The 13,832-nt window shown below is 41.9% G+C and overlaps 1 protein-coding gene across 1 annotated transcript in view; it reads right to left on the bottom strand.

Moving 5' to 3' along the window:
- LOC307245638 (uncharacterized protein) overlaps positions 1-11,662 on the bottom strand; it is a gene marked incomplete at its 5' end in the record, with an annotated part of 29,018 nt that extends 17,356 nt beyond the window's left edge. The window contains 12 exons of the mRNA XM_080021284.1: positions 596-669; positions 3,509-3,566; positions 4,091-4,235; positions 5,386-5,459; positions 5,824-6,018; positions 6,706-8,733; positions 9,618-9,736; positions 9,979-10,015; positions 10,412-10,500; positions 10,619-10,699; positions 11,147-11,200; positions 11,589-11,662. Coding sequence (XP_079877410.1) covers positions 596-669; positions 3,509-3,566; positions 4,091-4,235; positions 5,386-5,459; positions 5,824-6,018; positions 6,706-8,733; positions 9,618-9,736; positions 9,979-10,015; positions 10,412-10,500; positions 10,619-10,699; positions 11,147-11,200; positions 11,589-11,662 — 3,028 coding nt within the window. The remainder of the gene's footprint in view (positions 1-595; positions 670-3,508; positions 3,567-4,090; positions 4,236-5,385; positions 5,460-5,823; positions 6,019-6,705; positions 8,734-9,617; positions 9,737-9,978; positions 10,016-10,411; positions 10,501-10,618; positions 10,700-11,146; positions 11,201-11,588) is intronic.
- Positions 11,663-13,832: the final 2,170 nt, after the last annotated feature.

Genomic DNA, 13,832 nt, shown 5'->3' on the forward strand with positions numbered 1-13,832 from the left:
AGATGGAGAAGGAGAATTGTTTATGCTGCAGAATGCCAGACTTCTTTCAAATAACCCTTTTGGAGAAACATTTAAAAGCTTAATTTTAGTTTTTTGTTTCCCTTTACAAAGAGAGAGAGTGCCTTAAAACCAACTGGTGGTTTTTAGACTTTGTGCTTGTTTTTATTAGGAAAGAGTTTTATAGGGAAACAAGCTCTTCAGGCATTCTCAAGAGTTCTATTAATTTAAATATTAATAATTATATTTATAATAAGCTGAAAATATATTGTGTAAAAATACACTATAAAAATGTAATACCGATTGAAAAAAATATATAATAATAATGAAATAAATAAATAAATCGCTGGATTGGAGACATTGGATGGATTTAAAACAACACAACTTTCTCGACTTAAAATGTCCATCTTAATTTCAAGTTGAAAAAAAAAAATATAGATTTCCTACAAATTTAAGCCAATTTTTTAAGTTTATCTGATGACAATATTCAACGACAATTTAACCAGTACGCAGGAGCAGCAGAAATAGATGGTATTTCCTCCCACCCTAATCTATCACTGTACACTTAATATTTACTAAAAAGCACCAGAGTCAGTACCATTACAGGGGCGGGTCTCTGGACCTGGACGCGGGGAGCTGAGGCGTCGGCCGCCCAGGTCTGGAGGGGTTTCACTGGAGACGAAAGGGAAGAGAAACAACATGTAACGGGTGAGTTGGGGTGGTCGTAAAGTGATGGCGAGTGCATTATTAATATTAGATCTATTTTCTGATCTCAACGCTATCTCAACAACATTTCCGCGCTCTGTAAAATATATACAGTAAATTGTTTCTTGGGAGGTTTGCACTTTTTGTCTGAAAAGTTTAAGCCAAATTGTATATTTATATTTATTAAAAGGCTTGGCCTTAACTAAGAGCGCCATGGCATAAAAAGTTTGGGAGCCCCTGATCACATTATTTAATGCTTTTGTAAAAGTTGAATTAAATTGCATCCCTTTCCCGACTTTTTGCTGCTGTAACGACTGAATTTTCCTCCAGGGATTAAAGTTTTATCTTATCAAATAATGTATTAATAGTAAAAGTAAAATGTCAAAATTACATTTACTTTGCATATTTGCACCTTGGGTGAAAATGTTCCAACACACAGCACCCAAAAACCTCTCCACATAAAAATGTGGAATAAAAAAAACAAAAACAAAAAAACAACCTCAAATTAAAAGCAAAAAAGCGTCTGATCGGGACAAATGAGTCGGGGACGGTGAAGAGTCTCCCGGAGCACTTGATATGCTCTGGGAGTGCCTGTTCCCACTCGGGCTCACGATGCAGAGGCTGGGGCGCGTGGCAGTCTGCCCGCAGCCACATCGGCTGAACTCAGGTGATAAGAGCTCGGCGGAAGCCTTGTCACAAATTCCACCGCGTCACATCGCTCATGATGTCACCGAGTGCGGCGCGCCGGCGAGCGGAGCAAAACTTCATGTCTCATCTTGTGCAGTCGTCAACCGTCCTCATTGTCATCCCACTCTCTCTCTCTCTCTCTCTCTCGCTCTCTCTCTCATATGCCTCTGTTGTTTACAAACACTCCTCTCTCCCTCCCCCCTTAATTCCATCCAAACCCCCCTCCATCTCTCTCTGCTACTCCCCCTCTCATCTTTCCCTCCTTAGTATCCTTCCTCCCTCTCTCATCTCTTCCCCTTATAATTTCTCTCTCTCTCCTCCCCCCTCACCCCTGTCTCTCTCCCTGTTTCTATCTCTCCACTAACTCCCACTCTCACATCCTCATATCCCTCCATCCCATCTATCTCCCCCGTCTTCTGTCTCACCCACAGCTCCCATCTGATCTATCTCTCTGTTCCCTATCTTTCTCTCCCCCATCTCTCTCCCTCTATACCCCTCTTCTCCAGCTCCCATCTCTTCCTCCTCCCCATCTTATCTATCTCCACCCCTCTCTCACAGCTCATCGCTCTTCCTCCTCCTTAATATCCCCCCCCACCCTTTTAATCTTTCTCTCTCTCCGCACTCCCCTCACACCTCTCTCCCTTTCTCATGTCTCTCTCACCACTTCCCTCACACATCTCTCTCCCTCATCCCTCCGCCTCCACACACACACACACACACACACACACACACACACACACACACACACACACACACACACACACACACACACACACACACACACACACACACACCATTAGAGGTTGGAGGGGTGCAGTCAAGCAGGCCAGTGGGGAGTGAAGGGGGAGAGTAGATGGATAAATTACCATCGCAGCAACACAACTTTGCCTCTAAGTGCTCTAAATGACAGATAAGATGCAGTCACTAATGACTTTTTTTCCACCCTCCACAGCATAAGCAGATTCTGGGTTCATTAGGGAGATTATCCGCCTGTCCTGTTCCCATGCATCACCCTGCGCGAACCAGCCTGCAACTTTCTCCTTCGCTTACAGGCCGAGAGAATGAGGGAAGAGTTACGCTCGCTCGAGGTATCGCTTGGGGTTATATGGTTGCGTAGCTGGAAAAACAGCAACATTCATATGTATTATGTATGTCAATGGATATCTAAAAAGGTTTTATGTCAAAATCTGATGCACCGAGCCATGTATTATCCCTTTAGGTGTGTTTCTATACAAAGCAAGAGGCTAAGGACCACATTTTGAAGCCCCCCACCACCCCGTCCCAAATGCAGTTTAAAGTGAGAATCCATGATGTCTGTGTCGGAGGGATTACACTGCAAGTCAGAGAATCCCATTTCCATCAAGTCACTTTCATCCCTCCAAAGTTTGCCTTCTTCTGACCGATTGACTTGTCCAGTTTTTTCTTGGTCACTTGAGGTGGTAGGGATATTTTTTGTTATTTTTTCGAAATGTTCATCCATATCGACAGTTTCCTGTCAACAACTTGCTACGCTGCTTAATCAATTTCACTGCAGCTTTCACTTCTTGCACGTGCCCGATCTTTGCATTCTTGCCGAGACCCCACCACCAACAGAATGTGCCAGAATTAACAAGAGGGATCTTTTAAAACGAAATAATCTCAGATTACTACTTTAAACTAGAAATAAGTGTCAGGGTCACGTGTGAATGAGAGCAGGAGTCACTTTTCAGTATAACTCCTTTCTCAAAAACCCAGAAAGAGTTTCTCAGATGTTGCTGTACTTCATTCAGCAAATTACTCACAACCCGCATTTATCGGTAGCGACAGATTTGATTGCAAGGCGATGAATAATGAATAAACCGTTTCTGCCCAAAATAAATCTCTGGAATTGGGAATATTCGGGAAAAAAAAAAAAAAAAAAAACTTCTCGCAATCAGCATTCGGGGAAAAAATGAAATAAAAAAAATATATATATTTAGATGCAACATCCTGCATTGTCCAATCAATGTGGGACAATTATATCACTCGCTATCACAACATAGAAAACCTACTAATATTAAAGTTTGAATGTGGAACCACTGGAGTTAAACCTGAGAGGAGAAGTTTCAGATCTCAGGAAGGAGCCTTAGACCTTGCATACCTGCCGGGGCTCAGCTCGGTGGCCCGGTCACACGGCTCGGGCATGTGGAGGTCGTGCCCTGAGGAAAGACAAGATCAACAAGTGAGCTGCAGATCAGCTCCGAAAAAGCATGCACGGTCACACAAATGTCAACAGTGGCTGAATACCTTGCACGCATTTAGCTTCTGAGCTACAATAACCATGTGTGAAAGGTCTTGAGTCAATTGTGAGAAAAGAGCAGGAAACACGACAAGTTTTTGCTTCTTATTTTAATGTTAGCGCAAACTTTCATATCACTAATTCTATCATTTGTGGTTGATTAGCATAGGTACACAAAAGTTAGTTCCCGGAAAATAATTTGATAAAAGGGGCGTTCTGTGAGTGCTGTAATATAGTTGCACAGCAGTAGGTCAGTTTTATGATGAGTCACTGCACTTAATATTAGTTGTACGTTATTTTTTACGAGCAGCAAAAATAAATAAATAGATAAACATAAAAATTAACAAATAAACAAACAAATAAATAAATAGTTTGGGGGGTATATATATATATATAGAATATTGAATTTTTCTCCAAAATATAGATCATATTGACCGGTTGTACCTCTGGTGTCTGGGCATTGATCCTTTGATGGTTTGACTGATGGGACTTTGGCTGCAGGGCTGTCCTCCTTCTCCTGAAGCACCTCGGACACGAGAGCCATCAGCTTCTCCAGCCGCACCAACTCCTCCTGCATCGCTTCTTTTTGCTGAAAGAGAGAGGGGGCGGGGACGACAAAACCCTGAAAACAGCTACGACGCATATTTACAATTCTAATAGAGTTAAGGATTAGAAAAGGTGCGAAATTATGGAGCAAAAACAAACAAACGGTGCTGCCACAACACATGGGTGGCCCAGAGAAGTGGGAGCCGCTTGCACAGCTGGTGCTTTGCAGGGAAAACAACAACAACAACAACAACAAGGAGGGTCCAGTAACGAGTCGGGACCCGCAATCAGCTTGTCAGTCCTTAATTGATGGGATGCATTTTCTGCCAGACAGAGCTTGTCGGGGAGAATATAGAGCAGTTTGAGTGAGTGTCTGAGAGAGAGACATACACACCGAGCACAAGAGAAAAGGGGGACACATTGGATAACAGAGAGAGTGGAAGAGAAGAGTGAGAGAGACAGACAGAGAGCGTCAGTGAGTGAGAGCGAGAGAGAGCAAGAGAGCAAGAGAGAGAGAAATTGGGCCAATTTAGTATAAGTGTCTCATTGCTGCCAGTGCTATCCAGATGTGTTAGGGCTTTGCTTAAGCTCATTACCAACTGGGCATGACGGAGCTTTCAGCTAGCAACACACAGAGCCACAGAAAGTAATCCCCAGTGGAAGAAAAAAAAAAAAAAGAAACGACGGGGGAGTTGTTTTTTTTGGTGCTAAAATTGATACGCAGTCCAAATTTTCCAAACAGCCAGTTTACAAAACGTAGCCATAGATTGTAAATCTTCTGCAGTTAAATAAACACGGGGGGTTCAAACGCAAAGACACACCCCAGTGGTGAGCATACGTAGCTGTTTGCAATCACAATCAAATGCAATGAACAGATAAAAGCAGGAAGTCCTCGAAGATGGAGAGGAGAGGAATACAAGAATCTCTACGACTGCATTTCTTTCAACATAAATGAAATGCAATTTAGAGAGTTGCCGAGGGGCGCATTTTCTCCCAGAGTCGGGTAGTCTGTCATCCAAAGGCTGACAGCTTAGAAAACGCTTGTGACTGCCCTCTATAGGGCATGGGGCGCCAATGCAGCATGGGAAAGAAAAAGCACACTTGAGCAAACAGAGAGCCACATGAACCAGGGGGAATACAATTTGGATAATAATAATAATAATAATAATAATAATAATAATAAAAATTTCTACCTGCGTAACAAGGAGCTCGCTTAGGAACTGTGAAGATTCCACAGAAACACAGGTGTCATGCACTGGGACATCACCTGCAAAATATTACAAGTAGTTCAATAAGGCTCACACTATCAGGGCATAGGGAAAACTCTATAAGACACGTACACTCAATCTAATTTTAACTTTTTTTTTTTTTTATTAATAATAGAACAGCCTTTGGGTTGACTTTGGAACCCACTTGAAAATCCCTCGCCTTGCTCAAGGTCATACAGGCAGCAATGGGAAAACAACGGCACACAGACCAAAACTCATCATCACTCAATCATTGGCTAAAAATCCAATCCACATTAAATCCACATTATTCACTTCTGTTTCAAGTTTACGACTGCTTCATGTGAGTAATGGCCCTGGAAATGTGGCTGTAAAGGCAGTTTAATTCAATGTAAATTGACTTACATTCATTAGGCGTGCCAAACAGATCCACAGAGGCTTGGCTGGAATCCACTCGGTCGGGGCTCGGGCACGGAGGCGGGCCGCTCGACTGCTCCGCTGAATTGGCCGAAATGACAGGCTCCTCGCATCCGCCGGCGTCGCCAGAACCTCTCCGATTCCGAGCATGAACCCCAATCAAACTGGAAGAGTTCTGCTCCACTGCAGAAGATTTGAGAATTTGAGCAAGAGAGGGCATTTCCTCTTCCCCCGAGTTGCAATCCGGCTCCGGTGAAGAGTCGAGCCTTTGAGCTTTTCTCCTCTTTTTCGTATTCCTCTTGACGGGGGAAAGGCTACTAGGATCGCTGCTTCTTTGGCTTGGTGCCGCCACGAGGCCATCGGGGGTTAAGGAGGCTTCTGTGTTGCCCGCTAGCTCCAAACTGTCGCCGGCACCGCTGTCTCTGTTGTTGGCAGACGTTTCCGCCGAAACACAATGACTTACACCCGACTGCCGTAAAGTTCCCTTTTCCCTCTTGACGCCGTCCCGTTTGTTCTCATTGATTTGGGAAGGCTTTGCGGGTGCGGGGGCCGAATTCAGAGACCCCTCCACCGGCACACTGGGTGCGGTGAAAAGAAGTCCAAAATCCAACGCACGGGAGACAGCAGAACAACAGGTTGGATTTATTGGCACTTTATTGGGACTGAGGGCACTGCAAACACTATTTCCTGAAAGACTGTGATGACTATCATGAGTCTTCCCAGTGGCACCAAAGGGTGAGCAGTCCACTGTTTCATCTGATTTGGCAACACCTTCAATCAAAACCTTTGGAGGCTTGAGCCCGGACATGCATGCCTCCTGGCCAGGTAGGTTAGAAAGCGGAATCAAACTGCCACAAGATGAGTCTTCACCCTCTTGCGACGCTCCCTGGCGAGGGTCAGAATGTTCTTTGGTGTTGTTTGCGGAAAACCGATTCGTCGCCGCTTCGGCCAGAGGGCCAGGGCGGGCGCTCAGGTCTCCGGCCAAAACGCTCCCCGAATCCAGGCGCTCTCTCTCTGGAGTAACACTGCCCTTGCGCTTCAAGGGACTTCCCAGACGGAAAGATTTCCTTTTGGTGGCTTTGAAGCTCCTCAGCATTTGTTCAGTGTCCAGCTCGCTATCATTTCTCTCCTGCTCTTCTTCCACTTCAACACATTTGTTTTGACAGGCTGATTTCTCCAGCCAACGATCTTCCAATCGGGCATTTTTGGGGGGTGGGTTAGCTTGTCCGACACTTTTAAGACGCATATCTGGTACAGTTGCCTCGGTCGGACTCCTACCGATGGTCACTGAAGCCACATAAAACGCACTGGCTTCACAAGGGCTTTTTGTATTTGGGACATCAGCAAACGACCCGGTTGGCGTAAATCCTTCGGTTGCACTCAGACGGGTCATCATGCTCTCAGTTGACTCCATTTTCTCAATTCCTCCCATATCCTCATCACAGACGCAGCCATTTCTCTTGACAGCATTTTCCACACTTGGATTTTGGGAGCAGGCGGTATCATCAGGTGTACCGGTTTCAACCTCCCCACAGTGGGTGACTACAATCTTGTCTACGGAAGGGAGGGCGTGGTTCTTTACCTTTGAGGCACTTTCCTTCTTGCCGTGGCTCTTGTGACTTCTTTGGACTTCTTCGGCAAAAAGCTTAAGTCTTCTACTCCTGGTGACCCTTCTGGCGGGGGTTCCCAGCTCCTCGCTGCTAGGGTAGTGCTCTATTTGAACCTGGACTTCTTCAGACCACGGCCCAACCTTGGCCGTCTCTGGATTTGATTCTCCATCTCGAACGCTAACCAGAACAAGGGGCTTCGTCCCTCTCGAAGAAGAGCCCTTGCCTCGTTTTGTGTTTTTCCCTTTCTTCTTGACAGCTCTCCGTTTCTCCATAGTTTCCGGCTCTGCTGAAGCTTGGTTTCGTAGATCACTATCGACGTCCCGCATGGCGTGAGGCATCCTTTTTGTCGACTTTTCCTCCAATGTATGCAAAAGCGTATCAAACAAAAGACTGCCGCCCGCTTCCAAGTCCTTTTCCTGCAGCAACTCACCTGGTCCCTCCCTTTGCTTTTCCGTATTGGTCAACTCCGAATTGAAGTCCGACAACATCGGCTGTTTTAAAACGTCACCAGTGGCATCATTTAACTGTTCGACCATTTGTAGCTGGCCCTCCAAAGCACGTTCACCGTTGCCCTCGGAGAAGGGTTTCTTCACAAAATCAGCCGGGGTGTGTCCGTTGCTCTCCTTTCTTTTGGTAGGCTTTTCAGGAGGACCTGCTTCGTGAGGCGGGGACATCACGGAGGGATCCACAAATTCTCGAAACGATGGAGAGAAGTATCTTTTCCTTCGCTTGTAGACGGCCCCAAAGACCCGCTTCTCGAGGCTTTTACCTCGCTCCCCCGTCTTGGAATTCAGCTCGGCTTCATCCACCCTGGAAGAGCAGCTTTCGGTCGGGGAAGCCGAGTCTACAGAGTCCCCGGGGTTTTTCTCCGATTCTGAATTTTCCGGTGCAGACGGGACTTGTTTGAGCCACTCTGCAACTTTCTCCAGACTCTTCTGCGTCTGCTCCAGGGCCTTCTCTGGTTCTATGCCCTTTTTCCTTTTGTTCCTTGGTGATTCTCTTGAGGTCCTCTGTTGCTCCTCCTCTGGAACCAAGACCAGCTGGCAGGAGGAATTCTCCAACTGGGCAATCCTCTTTTTACCCCTCGTCCTGTGACTTGAAGTGGATTTCTCCACAACTACTGTCTTTTCTTTATCTGTTATTGGTTCCAAATAATCCCCGAAAGGGTTGCCGGTTCTATGGACCCGCATTATCTCATCTGCTGTCTGCAGGGGATCACTGAGGTGATGATCAGACACCTCATTTTCCTCATCCTCAAGAGCCATGAGTCTTGCGAATCCGCGTTGGGCTAGGACAAAAGATTGAATGAAATACAAATATTGTATCTTTAAGAATACAAAACACTTTAAAATTCAGTGTGAAAATGTCGAGATCGATGTTTATACTGTTGTATACTGTGCTGTATTATCGCAAACACTACCTCACACTATTCACATTCACACGCCACTTTAATTCACATGCCACTTTAAATGCACATATCTGTATATACATAGGCATATTCCTTCTAGCTATTCCATTTTATTTCAATTTATTTTTATTGTATTTTATTCTATATATTTTTATCTTATTCTATAAGTATTCCACTTACTGTATTACGTTTTAGGAGTCAGTTAGTCGGTCTATTAGAAAGGAATTTTCTACTTTTTATTTTATTTTTTAATTTTTTTCCTAGGACATATTGTGTGCTATCACCGGGTGCGTTGCATTACATTTCACTGCATATATGTATGGAAGTATGTATATGTATGTGACAAATAAAAATCTTGAATCTTGAATCTTGAATCTTGAATCTTATAACACCTGTTCATGAGTGTGTCATGGACACAGAAGAACTTGCAGACCATAACTATATGCTGTCGATTTTCTGCCCAAAATTACTTTAGAAGTGTTCATCTAATTGAATCAAGAATAGCATGAAGGATCAAACATCAAAATATGAAAAAATAAAAAATAAAGACCTCAGACACCCTTTTTCTACCTGTCTGCATTTCCGTGCCTGAAAATAATTCAACAAGTGAGAGTAAAATTAAAACAAGGTTCTTCTTTTTCCAAATTGGTTGATTATGGGTTAAATTGAAGGGCAAGTTTTGAGATTCAATACAAATTTTGAGGGGTTGATTCTCTGATTTCCGATACTTTATACAAATATTGCGACAGTGCTGAAGATGCTACCTGCTACAGTTGAAGAGTGAGACCCTGTCAGGCCAAGATGCTCTTCCTTTTCCCCGTGATCAAGGCTATTAGCAGGTACATCCCCGGATAAAACCGTGTCGGCCTCAGCCTCTGTGGTGCTGGTCAAAATTAAAAAAGGAAAAGACGTATTAGAACCAATTTAAAGAGGATAGAAGTGTTTGTTGATGTCCTATACCAGTTCGGGCACCAGGATTTGAATACCACATATTTCTGACAACAATCTAAGTTGAGTCAAAATACATATTCTGGTTTTAAATAAAAACACCTCTGTCATGCCCGACTTGGATTTTTGAATTATTCTACAGCAGACACTTAAATTGCCACGGAAAGACATTCTTACATTGGTTCTCTTCTTTGCAGGGACTTCCCAGTAAAGTCTGTAAAAGGTAAACATGATAGTCAGAAGTCCTATATTCTAAGAGTCAATTATAAAGCATACTTGTGGGAATTCCATACAAACAAACATTGGTAGGGTTGGCCAATATGGAGCAATGATACAGCATTATACTAGTTTCGAGATCTGCCTCTAAATTCCAAATCCTGTGTTAAAGAGCCCAACGAGGTTTCATCACATTGAACTTTAGGTATAGCAAAGGGGATAGTATGATAGATGTATGATATCAGACCAAATTATATGTATTTTTATACATTTCAAATATATCAGATCTCAAATCTTAATTATCATCAAATTATCAAACGTCCTTATCTTAGGACGGCAAAATTGTGTATCTTATTATGACGACGCCACTGAAAGACCCTGAGTGTGTGCTTACAATTTGTGCAGGTGTCATGTTCATAGGCCTGTATCATATTTTTCAATCCTCTTATCAGTCTCTGAAACACAGCGCTCTCCTGCAAACTTCTGTGGAGAACAAATAATCACAATATTAACACCGTCTTTTAATTGAAACGAAAAATCTTTGTCCACCACTATTTTCGTGTCAGTGGTATAATATAAAACTGGCATGTCCTCGACGTACCGTCTGGTAATGTTGGTCTTGCAAACAGGACAGTGAGCTGCTTGTTGTTTTCTGCTGTCCAGAAGCTTCTGCATACATAACCTTGTGAAAATTAAGTTATGACATGCGGTCACGTTAGATTAGTCGGCACCTAATTATCCCACTGGGGGAGGGTAACGAAGATAGAGGATTTAAAATGGAGGAGGAAGAGTACAGGAAGAGGAGGGGGAAAAAAACAGCTGGTAAAAAGTGCTATTTTGGAGAGTATTCAAGGCAAGCTTTTTCATTTTAACAAATGTATCTCCACTATTCCGGCCCTCAACATATAGTATATAGTTTGAATAGCTCTAATCGTATATGAAGTGCAAATACAGAAAGTTGTTGTCCACAGTGAATATGAGTATGAAGGAGGAATGTCTAACCAATTATACAGATAAACACAAACATTATAATGATATAGATAAAACAATGCTAAGATTTGAAATCCCTTAAACTCAGCAGAACCATCATGGTTAAACATGTCGGCATTTCAAGAAATGTACCACTTACTTGCAAAACTGATGGTCACACTTTGTCGACACGGGTGTACTCATCAGGTCCAGACTATATACATACATAAAGCACAGCAGGATATCTGGCATGACATGTTGTGGACATGACTGAATTATTACTATATACATTTACATTTACATTTAGTCATTTAGCAGACGCTTTTATCCAAAGCGACTTACAATTGTTCAAACACCGACGGACGCAGCCATCAGGAGCAATGAGGGGTTAATTGTCTTGCTCAAGGACACTACAGCCTGCTAGCAGGAGGAGCCTGGGATCGAACCAGCGACCTTTAGAGCACTAGACCACCAGCTATATATATATATATATATATATATATATATATATATATAAACACAATTGTTCCTTGTCAGCAACCCTCAGTCCCAGTAGATCTTGACATTTGATAAAGTTTATCATATTGAACAAGAACTCTCACCAGATAGGACACTGCAGCGTCTCCCACAGGTCTGCAATGCCCCTCTTGACATCCTCTGCTTTTGGATTCTTCATCATCTTTTAAAAGAAAAATGAAACCTGAAAGTTCAATTTAAACACAAATAGGCTCTCTGGCAAGTTCTTGTTTTCTCAAATATAAAGAGCAGTACAAAAAAAGATCTAGCAACTATTTTGATACCAGTCATTTTAATTAAATCATTATTATTAAATGCCGTACTTGCCTTGGATATATTTCTTATCATAATTAATTTCAGCCTGAAACTAGTGATACAGTATTTATCGTCATAATACTGTGTTGGTGTAAAAGACAGGCAAAGGTTATACCCAATGCATTTGTCAGTGAAACACAGTTTTAAATTTACATTATGGAAAAACTGACCTTGACATCAATCATGAAAAGGTCTTGTGTTAATGCTTTGCTATTGGATCGTAAAACAAGTTTATATAAAAAAAGAAATAGAAATTGAATTTGGTTTTCTATACAGCAACCGTATAGTAGTGATATATAACATGGTCGAGGATAATGTAACTAAGTACAATTACTTAATTACATTTTTAAAGTATGTGTACCTAATCACATTCAGTTTCATAGACTTAAGACTTTTGCTCCACTACATTTCAAAGCAAATATCGAAACTTTTTACTAAATTCTAACAGTCACTTTACGTAATAGTTTCTGAAATAAAATAATAATAATAATAATAATAATAATAATAATAATGACAACAATAAATCTGTATCTATCAGAGATATCATCAGTGATTCATTATCTCTGTATCCTTGTAAATTCCCATTTTATTGTAAATGGTAATCAGGATCTACATGAGGATCATCGGCAGGAAAAGAAAAAAGCTACAGCAGCAATTTATACCATATCATTGACTCAGGGCACTGGATATGACAGAGTTCTTCTACTTTTAATACTTTGAATGCATTTGAGAGCAAGTACTTACAAACTGTTTTCAAGTGGAAATGTCAATGTGGTGCTTTCACTTTGCGTCACTTTGTACTTCTCCTCAAATAAAAAAATCGGAGTACTTCTGCCACCAATGGCGACCCGCGGACATGGAGGGGGACGTAGTTGGATGAGAGAGAGAGAGAGACAGACAGACAGACAGACAGACAGACAGACAGACAGACAGACAGACAGACAGACAGACAGACAGAGTGTGAGCGTGCGTGTGTGTGTGTGTGTGTGTGTGTGTGTGCGTGCGTGCGTGTGTGTGTGTTTAGATAACTCGCAGCTCCTCCAGGTTATAAAATAACCTCGACATCAACGGAAACGACCGTTATTATCGCGTAGACCCAGAGAAAACGTCCCAATAACAACAACAATGTTGAAGCGGCCACTCGCCGTGTCCTTGAGGTGATTTTAAACGAGCAGTTTAGAGAGTTTCAACTCACCGCGCACCGCTGCTCCGCTGCGGCTCTTCAGTTTTTCCCGCAACTTGCTGCTTCTTCTGCTGCTTCTGGGTTCCACTCGGTATCCGGCCTCCAAGCGCACGGCAGCCACCTAGCAGTCGGAGGGCAGTAGTGCGTAATTATAATAATAATAATAATGATAATTATAATTATAAAACAATAATAATAAGGGTCATTTTGTCCTTCAATGAAACTTTTTGTTGTTTCGCTGTCCACAACTGTAATGTTCGTACGCTTTGCGAGTCTGTTTTAAGAAGAATCAAATTACACTACGTCTGTTCACACGGTGCGATCCAACGTGAAGTTAAAACTACGTTGACCCAATTTTAATATTTAACATTTAACCTTTCAATATTGACTAAAACCATGCAATTTTTTTTGGTACAACTGTGTTCCATGTGTATGATATTTGCAATATAAATACACTTTGCCTTGCATTAAAATAAAAATAAAAAATTTAAATATCATTGTTGATATATATGTTTTTTATATAGACGGCACAGGTTTTATATATATATATATATATATATATATATATATATATATATATATATATATATATATATATATATATATATATATATAACCTGTGCTGTCCGCATGCTGTGTATATAAATATATAAAATCATATTAAAAAATAAATATATTGAAACATATATAATAATAATAATAGTAATTTAGGCACGGGGTGTAATGGTATTAAGTAGAATATCTATGAGCTGTATTCAAAACGATACTCGAGGTGTCAAACGTTTCACCAAATTACGTCATATCCGACGTAAACAACAATAAGGAAGTGAAC

The sequence above is a fragment of the Zeus faber genome (assembly GCF_960531495.2).
Source record: "Zeus faber genome assembly, chromosome: 20".
In the NCBI taxonomy this organism is placed as follows: Eukaryota; Metazoa; Chordata; class Actinopteri; order Zeiformes; family Zeidae; genus Zeus; species Zeus faber.